The sequence below is a fragment of the Megalops cyprinoides genome, chromosome 10 (assembly GCF_013368585.1).
Source record: "Megalops cyprinoides isolate fMegCyp1 chromosome 10, fMegCyp1.pri, whole genome shotgun sequence".
Lineage (NCBI taxonomy): Eukaryota > Metazoa > Chordata > Actinopteri > Elopiformes > Megalopidae > Megalops > Megalops cyprinoides.
The window spans coordinates 27,621,454-27,635,112 of record NC_050592.1 but is presented as its reverse complement, the minus strand read 5'-3'; the positions used below and the strand labels follow the sequence as shown (position 1 = coordinate 27,635,112).

Sequence of the window (13,659 nt, the reverse complement as noted above, 5' to 3'; positions counted from 1 at the left end):
ACACACACACACACACACACACACACCCAGAGGCACACTCTTCTCATGTGGAGCCAGCACACAGAGGCTCAAATCTGTCACTGGTGAGCAATATCCACAGCAATCAAAAACAGAGCTGGGGGGAAGAGATGGCGAGTGGGAGACAGCGATTGAGAGAGGGAAAAGGAAGAAGAATGAGAGCCAGGGAGGGAGAGGGGGAGAGCTGGAGGGAGAAGGAGAGACAAAGGGTGAGGAATCGAGGAAGAAAAAGAGAGGCAAGGAAAAAGGAGAAGCGGGAGTGATTCAGAGAGACAATGAAAATAGTAGAGAGATGCTCTATCGCTGTAAGTTAGCCGTGGCCAGGGTCACAGGTCCCCTCCGCTCTGATGAGAGGAGCTCCACATGACACAGAGCACACACAGGCTGTCACATCTCTCTCGGTCATTAGACAGAGGAACGACCGGTTCAGCCGCGGTCGAGAGCGCCAGACGCTCTCATTCCTCTCCGCCTCGGCGGCGTCGCCAGCCTACTTCATGCCAGGTCCCCGGGGGACAGTCACCGCTCCAACAACCTTCCAGCAACACCCCAGGCCATGAAATCTTCAGAGCACACAGACCCAAGGGGTCAAAAAATCACACTGTGCACCACCTGCGATCCACACTTCCTTCCTTTTTATCGATCCGTTTTCTCCTCCTGAACCATTAAAAGTGTGATTAAGTTTGAGACGGGAGAACAGGGGGGAAGCATCACCTCCAACGAGACCCCATGAGATTAAGGTCGCTCGACGGACGGCCCTGTAACCGCTCCGAGGCGGCGTTCGCTCTCTGCCCGTGTTCCGATCGACCGCGTGGCGTGTTGACTGCAGTGACCTTTGCAAACGCAGCGGTTCCATTCTCCTGCTCCGGAGTGACTGAGATGATCCAGTCGCGCGACACCTTTTGGCACAATGTCAGCCTGCTCCCTCCGGAGACGGACGGAACATCACCTTACATGTTGTGTGTGTGCCCAGACACGCGGGAAGGTCATCCCATTTCAGCTGACATGCCATGCAGTCAGCCATACAAGAAAGCATTTTATTTGCCAGACACCCAGGGAGCGCTCGCTAAAACCTGTCCTCATTACAGTGTGTCTCACATCCGAAATCGTGAATTCAGACAAATCGCAATCCATCCTTTTGAAACTGGGATGTCGCCATGGGTGGACTGGTGCCCCATGTTGGGCGCGTATCTGTATGTAAGCCCGCTAGTGGCAAAGACCCTATAAGCCACAGAACTCAAAAACTGCTCCTTATTACTTAGTTATACATAACTGTGCCTTAAAGAAACCACCACAAGAGGGGGCCTTGGTCTATTTTTAACACAGCTGTCATAATTGGGTCTAAAAGTCATCAGCTCTCCAGATTGAATGAGTCTTTGTAATTCGCAAAGGGCAAATGAAGAAATATACTCAATGCACTCTGCCGAGCCAAACCTCAAGAGCATGGTTCCTTATTTCCTTATCTCCCTATTAAAAGGCTTAACAAACTGCTATTCAAAGAGCCTTAATGCACCGCATTAATGGATATCAATCTCAAAAAAATGAGTTTGATGTAGACGGTAGGGTTAATTTGTTCTCTTTTCTGTGTTCCGCTCCTCATTCTACTTATTTCAGAACATCGCTCTTCAGCCCAAGGTCTCACTCAAGGACAAAACAAGTCCTCAGAAATGCAAAGAGGGAGCTGGGCCTCAGAAGTCGATTTGCGATCCCACCATGGCTCCCAGCACACCGTTTTGTCTGCCCTTCATGTTTCTCGGGATGAAAGTTTAAAAAGGCGCTTTAAAGATTAAACAGACAGGGGCAAGCAGGTGGTGTCCCTGGTCCCTTTTTCTTGGTGCATTCCAATGAGACCCACGGGCTTGGACTGCATTTGAATCAGCACTATCAGATTTCCTCAAGGAAATAAGAAATAACTCCATGGAGTACTGTGTTTTCCTGATCCAACATGGGGCTGGACGGTTTCTTCCGGCAGGGACAGAGGAAAAGGTGCTCTCAAATATACCAGGCCATCACTTTACACGTCGTTTACACTCCCCCTGGTGGTCAGGGCGGGTATCGCGGGCGCAAGAGAGATGCTTACCGTCCTCCTGCACCAGAGGCTGGTCGCCGAGCTGCGTCTCCAGCGCCACCTGCTGCGGCGCGCCCACCACCTGCGCCTGGCCCAGTCCCAGAATGCCCTGCTGCTCGGCGCCCACGGCGGGCGGCGGCTGCAGCGCGTCGCCCTCCATCTCCACCTGCATGCCCGCCGCCACGCCCGCTCCGTCCATGGGGTCGTCCAGGGAGGGGCCGTCGGCGGAGGCCTGCTGCTGCTGCAGCTGCTGGGCGAGCTCATATCTGTATCGGGGGAACAGGGGGCAAAAGGACAGTGAGAGCGACACCAGCACACCGCCGAGTTGATATAATGCGCAGTCACTGCTGCCTGCTGCCCTGATCCTCTCATTACGCCCTTAGCCGTCTTGTTATGCGACTGCCTGTCAGTTCTACTACCTCAGCAGAGGGTACGAGGGGCCGGTCCGCAATGCGAGCTGGAAGCCATTTCATTCCAGCCGTCCTTCTTACTGCCTGCTCCCGGAGCGGGGCAGTGGCGTCAGGCAATTTCCGAGACTATTTTGGCAGGGGGGAGCGCTGGAGGAATTAATCATGAGGCGCCGTGGGCTCATTCGCACCTCGCGCCGCTCCGAACCGTACAGAAAGAGTTCCTGGGCTTCACTCCAGGGAGCCCTGATGATGTCAGGAGCGAAAAACTTTTTGAAACCGAAAGTTTCCTCAACACAGCAACGACAGTGACAGGCCAGCGCGCTCTCGCATCCCATATTTATTCATATGCCTAATTAAGAAGGGACAAAATGTTTATATATACAAAAAAAGGATGTGAAAAGTCACACGTAAAAGTCAGACCTGAAACATAAAAGCGTACCGCAGAGGAATATTTTGATCACAGATAATGATTTCTATTCCAGCACAAATTTATTCATCACATTTACCCACACGGCACTGTAGGTAGCATTTTGCTAGCCCTCCTCTAGAAAAATTGCTTAAAGTCCTTTTGATCTTTCAGCTTCACTCTGCAACCTGCTTTCCTGAGCCTGTACTGCGAGCGTTCAACCGGATCGAGGATTACATCAATGCATATTGCATATACGCATATATGGCGGCAGTGGAGCATAGTGGCTAAGCAGGACTCGAAAGGTTGCCGGTTCAGTTCCCCACTGGGGCACTGCTGCTGTACCCTTGGGCAATTGCCCCAGCAAATATCCAACTGTATAAATGGATAACGTTGTAAAAAAAAAAAAAAAAAACTGTAACCAATGTAAGTCGCTCTGGATAAGAGCATCTGCTAAATGCCAGTAATGTAATGTAATGTAATATCAGCGCACTGACTCGCCTGCAGGCGTGGGCCTCGCGCTTACCTGTGCGTCTTCATGTGCTTGCGGCAGTTGGGCGAGGACTTGAAGGTCTTCTGGCAGTAGGGGCACATGTAGGGCCGCAGGTCGCTGTGCGTGGTCATGTGGCGCCGCAGGCTGCCGCTGGTGGTGAAGGTGCTGTCGCAGATCAGGCACTTGTAGGCCTTGAGGCCGGAGTGGGTGCGGATGTGGGCCTTCAGCACGCCCGAGGAGGCGAAGCCCTTGCTGCACTGCAGGCATTTGTAGGGCCTCTCTCCCGTGTGCGACCTGCGGGGAGGGTGGGAGGCACGCGGGGAACGCGTCAACAGCAAAGCAAGGGCGAAGGGTGCCAGGGACGACACACACGGGCGCCGGGGGGCGCACACAAGATGAACGCTGTATGCTGTGAGCACAGCCTCTGTATATTTATGCCTATATTGTAGAAATACTACTTAAATCTCAGACTTTTTCTGTACACTGGCACGCACTTTTTCATTTTTCAGTGGAAGCAGAGGACAGTGGGATTTGGTTCACGTGTAAATGCCAACGGTGTGCGAGCGGGCCTCCTGCAGCTCTCCCCCACAGATCGGGACCACGTCTTTCCAGGCTAATTGGAACAGGAAGAGCACTGGCACAGAGGGCCCCCATAATTAAGGGCGCTCAGCGAAATGTGTCCCTTCCATTTCGGATATGTGACCTTTACCAAACAAGCTACCTTCACGTCTTGGTTCCTCTCTGAGGCAACAAGAAACAAATCGCAAAGTGCGAAGGCAAAAGGGCAAAATGCCATTTGGAGAGGATCGATGAGCGCCCGTGCAGTTTCTGTTTTTCTGCCTTCTGCCCGGGCTTGTGTGATCGCATTACACAGAAAGAGACAGTGCTTTTAAGGAAGGTTTTCAGAACACTGAGTAAAGGTGTGTGTGTGTGTGTGTGTGTGTGTGTGTGTGTGGGGGGGGGGGGGGGTACTTCTGCAAATGCGTAGCTGTTGATGGGTCTCTGTGACTCACCGTCACAAAACAGAAAAAAATGGATGATAAGCCCACTACTCGCCCGTGGGAGTGAAGGTAGCTCTGCGTGGGACAAAGGGGAGGCGATCTTAGGCACGATCTCTCTCGGTACTCCTGACGGTTGGGTTATAAGCAAGCGTCACAGTAAATGTGGACTGTCTCGAAGATAAATTGCTGCCATGTCCCCAGGTGTTCTCAGTTAAAACCTATTTTGTCTGACAGTTTCATCACTAAACAGAGATCCTTGTCTTGTTGGGTAAAGCACATCATGTTGTTATATGCTAGACGGGACCTTTAACCTTGTGAGCGTTGTTTTGCCTGGGCAATTCTATGCTGAAAGGTAAAAATCGATTGCTATTGACTGTCACAACATGAACTGCATCCTCATATGAGAGAACTGCATATAGACTTTGAAGCATCATAGCTGAATCCTTCACATAGAGGGTACCATGTAACTAGCTGGGACAGAGAACTCTCAGCACCAAGCTGATTGTACAATTAGAGGCTTGGAGAGGAGCTCTTAGACCATCTACTCCTATCAATTCCTGTTACTCTCTCACATTAAGGGCCCAGACCACTGAAGGGCCGAGGAATTGCTTGTAGCTTAGAGCAAAACAGTTGTCTAGCATTTAGGTAGAAGCTTGATTTTGGTCAAAATGAAACAAAACAAAGGAAAGGGAAAAGCATTTTCAAGACCGGCTTTATCTGTTTGTTTTCCCAGGCCATCTCACCTCACGTGCTGCTTCAAATGGCTGGACTTCTTGTAGGCCTTGTTGCAATAGGGACACTTGTAGGGTCGGTCGTTCTCCACGATGTCCAGGTACTGCTGCAAGGAGAGGCGTGGGTTCTGGTTCTGAACGAGACCTGCGGCGGGGCACACAAGATTACAGCCTTTATGGTCACGGCCAAACATGGTAAGAGAGCGACAAATGAAAACCAGACAAGCAGTTCCACATTAAACTTCTGGATGGTCATTATGTACATATCAAACAAAAGCAGACCTACCTTACTAACAATATTTGTCAGCAAGTTTTAGGTTATTTATTGAAGAATGAACAACTACAAAAACCTTTCAAGCTAGGCTTAAGAAGATGTTCACATCTGCTTGTGTATATCGCCCTAGCATCCATACACAGAGATAAAAAATAACCACACTCTGTGAATACATCAGGCAAAACATATGCTGCTCACTGAAGAGTTAAAAATGAGCCTATTAGGGTCCTTTAATCAAATTAGACTTAAAAAGAGCTATGCACAATGTAGTCTCTTTTACAAATCCCTTTTTAAGGCAGTGATCTCAAATGCACCATTAAGCTTAACCATGCTGAATAAAATAGGAGATGCTCATAAGCAGAGCTGACTTCTGTTCAACACCGTTGGCTCTAAACCCACGCAGCCTCACAAAGCCGACAGGCCGAGGGTGTCGGGTGGGGCGCGCCTCGTACCGAGGTCCGTGATCAGAATGGGCTCGTGCAGGGGGATGTCCGGGGGCGGGAGGCTGCTCCGGGCCGACCGGGTCTTGTGGGGCCTCCGCGGGCCCTTCTGCTTCTTCTGCTGGGCGCTCTTGAAGTGCGACGCCACATGGGTCTTCCGGTGGCCCGAGGTGCGGAAGATCTTGTCGCAGTGCGGGCAGGGGAATGGCCGCACTCCTGCGGGAAAGGGTGGAACACAGGGGCGGGCGGCTTAAGCCAAAACACGGCTACACATCAGAAGGCAATACCAGCAAATGAAAGTGTGGTACAGCACTAAGAGCGAGTGAGACTCTCAACCTGATGGCTCTGGGTGCAGAACCCCCAAATGAGGTGCTTTGCTTCCACTCCAAGTGGAAATTCATTCATATCAAGAGGCTACAGAGAGAATACAGAAAAGGGAATAAAAGGTATTATATCTTTGCACGTATTGCATCTTATCTTGCATGAGGGAGTCTACTATGCTAACAAATAATAGAGATAAAATAAGAAAACAGTAGCAAACATTCTGCTGGGAAAACTCATGTGGGTATTATTTTGGGAATGGAAGAAAGTGGTCTACTTTTTCCTAGATTATAATCAAAGACAGATTGTACTGAAATAAATCATTTTGCAATTTTCGGCAATTTTACAGCCTGAGATTAAATCCAAACTTGGCCGCGAGTGCAGGTCATACATTGTAAGCTTTATAGTGGCAGCAGAGTTCCCACTTATCAGACACCTCTTGTTCCTGCCCCAGCCGTATATCATCTCTGATGGAGCTAAAACTCTGGGATGAAGCGGAGGTGTGAATTTTTGCCAACCAAAGACCAGTCTTGCGCTTGCCTCCCATGATTGGAAACATTTTTGTAATACATTTATAAAACAGTAATAAATAAATCACGCACAATGGTGGATGAGTCAAGCACACCATCTGGTTTTTAATGCATGCTGGGACACAATTTAGCCAATTTAAAGTGTATGTTAAATCATTAGCCACTACAATGTAAGAGTTTAGAATTTAGTGTTTTTCCAATGGCTGATCAGATAAATAATTTGAAAATCTGACTTAGCACAACGCCTTGAACCCAGCAACACTAGCAGTTAACATGCGCAGGCTGACATTAAAGCAGGTTTTTTTTTTTTGTGAATTTCCAATGAGATGGAAATTCAAAATGGGAAAGATTCAATTCAATCTACAGTTCCTTTTTGTTAGCTTTCACAGAAAACTAACATTTACTTAAGCTTATGATTCATAACGTTGGAGAAAATTCCACAGCGCTGTGATCAAACACCCCCAAGTTTTAAAACTGTCCTGATTACAGAAGGACATCGATCTTCCCAACAATCTTCCAGACCATGACGAATCACACAGATGCCATAATCTACCGCTGACACAGAATACCAAATAGGCAAATTATCAAAAAAAACAGAGAATGACGTCCTTTAGACAGCAGTGCATCGAAAGCTTACAACCCCAATCCCTTTGCGCTGCAGACTGCTGATAATGGAACCCAGGGTGTTTAGCATGACTGCCACAGACTCAGGGCTCCTAAATGCACCTTTCACTAACTACTTTGGTCAACTAAAGCTGGGAGACCATTGAGTGCAAAGTCAAAACTGAAAGGTGTTAAAGGCATGCCTGAACTCACTCAGAACTGAAAAAAAAAAATAAATATATAAGATATAGCTTTCAGGGTGACACAAATGCAATTCACAGTGCAATTAAAACACACTCTCTTTTACATCTTCAAGGGACCATGATTTTGCACCATCTTAATCACTTTTGCTTTTTTTTGATAAATCAAAAGAGCCACAATGCAAAATGACAACAAGGGCTCTTAGGGACACAACAAGTGATGAAAGATGATTTTAATTTATAAGTAGAAATATAGTGTAAAAACTCCCTTTGTTAAGGCAGAGTGTGAGAATCTTACAGGGAAGTTTTGAAGTTTCCTTGTGCAATTTAAAAAAAAATGCAAAATCAGTGTTGGTTAGGAACTGCTATAAACCTAAATTAATAAACAGAATAGTGATTTGTAATGAAGATCTTTCATTGCATTTTAATGTGATATCACACACAACTTTGCAACGACCTATAATCAAAGCAAAAAAATGTCAGTGACAAATTAGCTTTGCTTTTTTTCAAAAATAAATGTTTAAACTGACAGACAAAGACGCAAATCCCTATGCTTGCTACACTGATGAAATCAGCAGAAATCCGGACTCCTAATTCCCATTTGAGTAGTTCCCATACTCAAAACAAAAAACAAACGGCCATTCTCCTCTTCTGTTTATGCCTTCAGACACAACTGATGAATCCCTCATTGAGCAATAAAATTTACCCACTGAATAAAACATAAATAAACAAAAACATACTTTCCATTTGAAGCAGACAGGACCACAATGCCCCAGATGGCCGCTGTGAAGTATAACAAGTGGTGCTGACAAGTAGCTCTATCAGTGTCCTGCAAACCTAAATGATCACTGATGGGAATCTTGTGTGCAGCATATCAGAATCATATTACTATAAAATTGCATATTGTGAAATATTTTCTACGCCTCATAAAACACATGTAAGCACTAAGCAGCCACTGTAGAGCATATCATGTATACCACGTGTCATAGTGTTTGTCATACATAATGTCATACCATGTATTTTGGCACCCTACATAGTTTTCTTTTATATTTTTTTTTATATTCATATATTGCAAAATATGTTTTCCATATTAACATACACTGCTGAGCATTCATGTCTTACTAAATACTGGCATGTAGAAGCTTTTTAGAAGAGTGGAAACCCAGTCTAAAAATACACTTTCCCTTTATTTTCAGGACCACTTCCACGTACCAAAAAGACACAGCACGCAGTGCAGTGTGGGGGCGCTGACTAATCTCTTATCTGCAAACAGGCTGCACACCGGCGACCGGCAGAGTAACGGGGCCCTCGATGCCGGGGGACGGCGGGCATGCACTCGGTCACGCGCTAGAGCCGGAGGGTGCGTAAATGCACCGCATCCGCTTTGAAGTCCCTTTGAAAACTTGTAGCATTGATAAAAGCTTCCTGGATTCGACGGTGACGTGAAAACGCCCTGTTTTTTGAAAAGGGCTTTTTTTTATGATGTTATTTTCAGAAGAACACGGCGCTCTCCTATGCAGCGGGAGAAGGCTTGCATCTGCTGTTTTCCTTTTCCAACGCGCCTCGCCATTCTCGCGGGCGAAAAAAGCGTTGGAGGGAAACAGATGCACCCTTTGTGAAATCCGTTAACCGGGGAGCACGTGAAAATATGTCAACATGCCGGAGCAGCTCCAAAAGCACAGCGCCTCAGGATAGCGGTGCTGTGCCTGTCACCGCAGCGCGGTCTTACAACCCTGAAAACTGAGGGCAGAGGAAGTGTAGAGATGAACTTCACAGCTAGTAATGTAACCGCAGGTGTTGATCTGTGCCATTTGTTCAATATACTGAAATATGGTGCTTGAGAATTTCATGTTACTTTAGCTACCAAGAATTATATGTTAGAGTAACATCAATTCATTATGTAAACAGTTAAGTATATCTAGGTAGCCAACAAGCTAGTTCAACATACACAAGAAGTATCATTTGTCCTAAAAAGATGTAAACAAAACCAACCCTAGTGGTTGACAAAAGTTGTGATCATCGAAAACCAAAATAAGGTAATTTCATCTCTAGTAATTACAATAATAATTTCTTATCAGTTGTTTATTGCAATTTATTGCTTCAGAAACCTCAGTTTTGTTAATGAAACCAAAAGAAGATATGTAAATAAAGCAATACTTTCATAAATGAAATTTGTTTGTTTGTTTGGCAGCGACCTCTCTTATCTGCCAGCGAAAGGAGAATCCTACTGCCAAGATTCTTCTGTTACAGCTCCACGCTTTGCTGGATTGCAGCATTCAGGTAGTTTTTCCAGGAAATCCACACAAGCCTACAGAACTGCATTTGCGAGCGGCAGCTGAAATCCATAAGGCGCGTGCGTGTGTCAGAGCGGGCGGGGCTAACCCGGGGGGGGGGGGGGGCTCACCTGTGTGCAGCCGCATGTGCACCTTCATGCTGCCCGAGGTGGAGAAGCACTTCCGGCAGCACTGGCACTCGAAGGCCTTGATGCCCGTGTGGGTCTTCATGTGCGCCGTCAGCGTGCTCTTGACGGCGAAGGCGCGGAAGCACTGCTTGCACTTGAAGGGCTTCTCGTGCGTGTGGATGCGGATGTGGCGCACCAGGTCGCTCGGCTTCTTGAACTCCTTGGAGCAGTAGGGGCACACGTGCCACCGGACGCCGTTCTCCTCCCTGATGGAGCCTGCGGGAAGGACGCGTGCACAGACACACAGGGGACGCATGCTACGGTGGCCAAGCAAACCATACATTTCCAGTAAGCTTGTGGCTTGAAATTAATATACATTACATTACTGTCATTTAGCAGATGCTCTTATCTAGAGCTGGGTATTTACTGAGGGAATTCTGGGATAAGTGCCTTGTCCAAGGGTACAGCAGCAGTGCTCCAGCAGGGAATCGAACCGGCAACTTTTTGGTTATGAGCCCTGCTCCTTACCACTATGCCACAATGGAACCCCCTCCTCTCCATTACCGAATTAATATTATCTAAACTGGCCAATAATTTTAGTGTCTTAAAAATGACCCCCCCCATGAGAGCACTTAATTAGACATACCTACCATCCACTAAGTCAGTGGCTCTTTTCAGACAACGTCTGGCTGTTTAATGAGTGGCTGGTAACCAAACATTTTCCCTCAGGCCACATCTTGGCCTCCCTCCCCACACATGATTGTTTGTTCCCCTTACACATAATTATTTCTGTGGAGGTTTAATTCAGGGTATGTGTTAGCATTGTATTCGAAATGCTATAATCCCTCTGTCATGTATAATGCATTGCACTTGTTGACCTCAGCACACACTTGTGATCTTAGTACTACAACACCGATGTCATATGTGAGTAGTGGTGTCCAGTTTGTGCAACTTTTCATGGCACTTTATTAGAGATACTTTGTACTAGATAGGAGCATCAGCTAAATGAAAAGTACAATAATACACTCTACACTAGTTTAGCACTTAACTCAGCATCTTACTGACCTCTTGTAGTACTTTTCAATAACTACTCTTAGCATTGTGATGCACTTAACTCTGGGTAATAGTGTCTGCTATATGATGTAATGGTAATAATAATGTAATAATAATGTCTTCATTTCATAATAGCGCTCATGTGAACACACAAAACTAATTGTGACAGAGTATTGGCTCTTAAATCAGTTCCACACGTATTCATGACACCCCTAACAGGCCACATTTGGTCACTGCTTACCTGGCATCTGCATGGGTTTCTTGTAGATGCTCCTCTTCTCCTTCCTGTTGATCTTGTCTGGGCTGGGGCCCTTATTAGGGACGGAGGCTGGCCCCTCAGTAGCCTGGTTCTGGGCTGTCATTCCTGGCCTGGGCGCCCCACTGTTCTGGGTGTGCGACTGGACCGGGATGGTGCTCAGGCCACTGTTCTCCAGGGCTTGCTGCAGTTAGAGACAACATATCACAGCACAGTACCTCCCTAGATATGAACCTGCAACCTTCTGGTTAGTCATGGTCCTGACCCACTACGAGACAGCACACAAAGGACTTCTCCAACCTGCTAGCACTGCCTGTGGCAATGAGGGTCACATTAATCAAAATGTTTGCTTTGCATCAATATAATAGGATTTTGCTGATGACTTTCCACTTGTTGCTGTCTACTTGCATTGCACTGAGGCCTAAAGAGGTTATAACGATCTCACAGGCATAATCATAATATTTCAAAACTACAAGCCTTCAGAGATTTGAATTGAACTGAAACTGAATTATACTTATTGTCCATTTATCATTATGATACAGTAATCTATTTTTAAGCTATACTGATAGCCTCAACTAACCCAATTAAGAAAATCAAGCAAGACTTGCTGCTTAAGTCACAGGGTCCTATTTAGGTGGCATGAGATCGGCTTTCAAATGTTGGTGCAAGATACAAACAATCAAAAAGGCATGTCTGAATCAATGCTGGTCTTTAAATGGTGCTACCACAAGCTCTGCAAGTATCAAGAGAAAACGGAATAACTTTTTAGTGAGTCAAAGGTGTGACTGTTGGATAATTTACTATTTGACGCTGCGAGTCTGTTCTTGTCCAGAAAACTGCTTATTAGATTGCGCTTGCCTGGAGGGTGCTCAAGGCGAAATATAAAGCATGCAGGACCTTTTCCTGTCCGAGCGTGACGTAGAATGTAAGACAGATCTGACAGCCGCCCCGGTACAGGCGTGCTGGCATTAGCTGGTGGTGCAACGGAGGAACACCGAGGGAGGCGCAGTGCTGGGTTCATTATGGTCAGCGCCTAAAGGGTTTATACAGCTCTATCCCCATACACAGAGAACAGTGATCTTACATGGTATTGCGGGTTCATTAAAATTGCTTGATCGTTAATTACATTGTACTGATCCAGCTGTAGACCCTGAGGGAGTATGGTGACCACAGGCCTACATTGATGCAATTGACTAATGTCTGAGGGATGGATCATTAATTAACCGATGACACATCATGCGTGGTTCTTTGTATTCTCATGATTTCCGGCCATGCTACCTTAAATCGTAAGTTGACCAGTGAACCAGTAGACATTTCGTCTGTATTTGCACACAGAGCATTTCACACAAGGAAAAACAGTTGCGAAACAATTTGAGCAAAACAATTAATTACATAACAAAGGATTTATAAGACATTGTAACAACAATGGTATCTATGAGGTGATGCCTCCCTCACGGATTCAAAGAAATCTTTTCCTCATAGCTGCAACCTGTCAAGAGTCAGTGTATTACCAACACTATTATGTGCAAACGTATGTGTGACCTTTCAGCTCAGAATCATGTCTGAGTAGGGGGTGACAGTGTAAGTGGGAAGGTATACTGGGGTACAGTGCTGGCGAAACCATCCTGTAATCCAGCACGATTTCTTGCCTGTGGCGCACAAGTGCAATAAATTTATTCGAGTTCCTCCGCTCAGTAAGCATCCTTGACCTCCCAGAGAAAAGCGTATTACCATATTGTCTCTCTCTCTTTTTTTTTTTTTTTTTTTTTTTAAAAGAAAAACGCCAGCGATGACAGTCCTTCAACTTCAGCTCAAACACATCGATTGGCAGACCAAAACCTATGAACTGATCTGGTGTATAATTTTGAGCAGAGCAAAACAATTTCAGGGTCCTTTGTGCCGCATGATTGAAGAGGCTGTCAATCTCCCTTCAGCCACTAAACCTTTCCTCTGCAATCTCTCCGCCTGGCTCCACACATCCACCTACAATGTTCAAGAACCATTTCATCATTCCCTGACTACTATATCCCCCTGACTCACTGACTCCCTTTTCCCCTCCTGACCTACATCAATATATATCAAACATTTTGTTGCCAGCAATAAAAGACCTTTGTATATTTTGCCAAAAAAAAAAAAAAAACTAGCGATTAATGGAGTCCTTTAATATTTTCTGCACCACACTTTACACGTCTTCCTTCGCAGACATCACTCTCAGTGAGAGTTACAGAGTCTCACTGCTGTCATCTGCCCTGTTTCTCCTGCAAGGGAGAGGTGTTTTAATTATGGCCACCGGGGCCCGGCCGAGCTCTGCTGACAAGTTCCCTGACAAGCCGGGCCGAGCAGCATGGATTCCCGGTGTTTGCACCATGCTGTGTGTCGGAGAGCTTTCCTCCAGCAGCCACTGATGTCAAAGGCAAAGACAACTGTGTTGTCGCACCTCCTCTAACAAGGGAAGTT

General features: G+C 46.3%; 1 protein-coding gene across 1 annotated transcript in view; it reads right to left on the bottom strand.

Annotated features, from left to right (window-relative positions):
- Positions 1-13,659, bottom strand: part of LOC118785132 (zinc finger protein 236-like) — a 58,640-nt gene that overhangs the window by 33,518 nt on the left and 11,463 nt on the right. Inside the window, exons 9-14 of the mRNA XM_036539674.1 lie at positions 11,188-11,386; positions 9,897-10,169; positions 5,851-6,054; positions 5,137-5,269; positions 3,426-3,686; positions 2,096-2,349 (exon numbers count right to left, since the gene is read on the bottom strand). Coding sequence (XP_036395567.1) covers positions 2,096-2,349; positions 3,426-3,686; positions 5,137-5,269; positions 5,851-6,054; positions 9,897-10,169; positions 11,188-11,386 — 1,324 coding nt within the window. The remainder of the gene's footprint in view (positions 1-2,095; positions 2,350-3,425; positions 3,687-5,136; positions 5,270-5,850; positions 6,055-9,896; positions 10,170-11,187; positions 11,387-13,659) is intronic.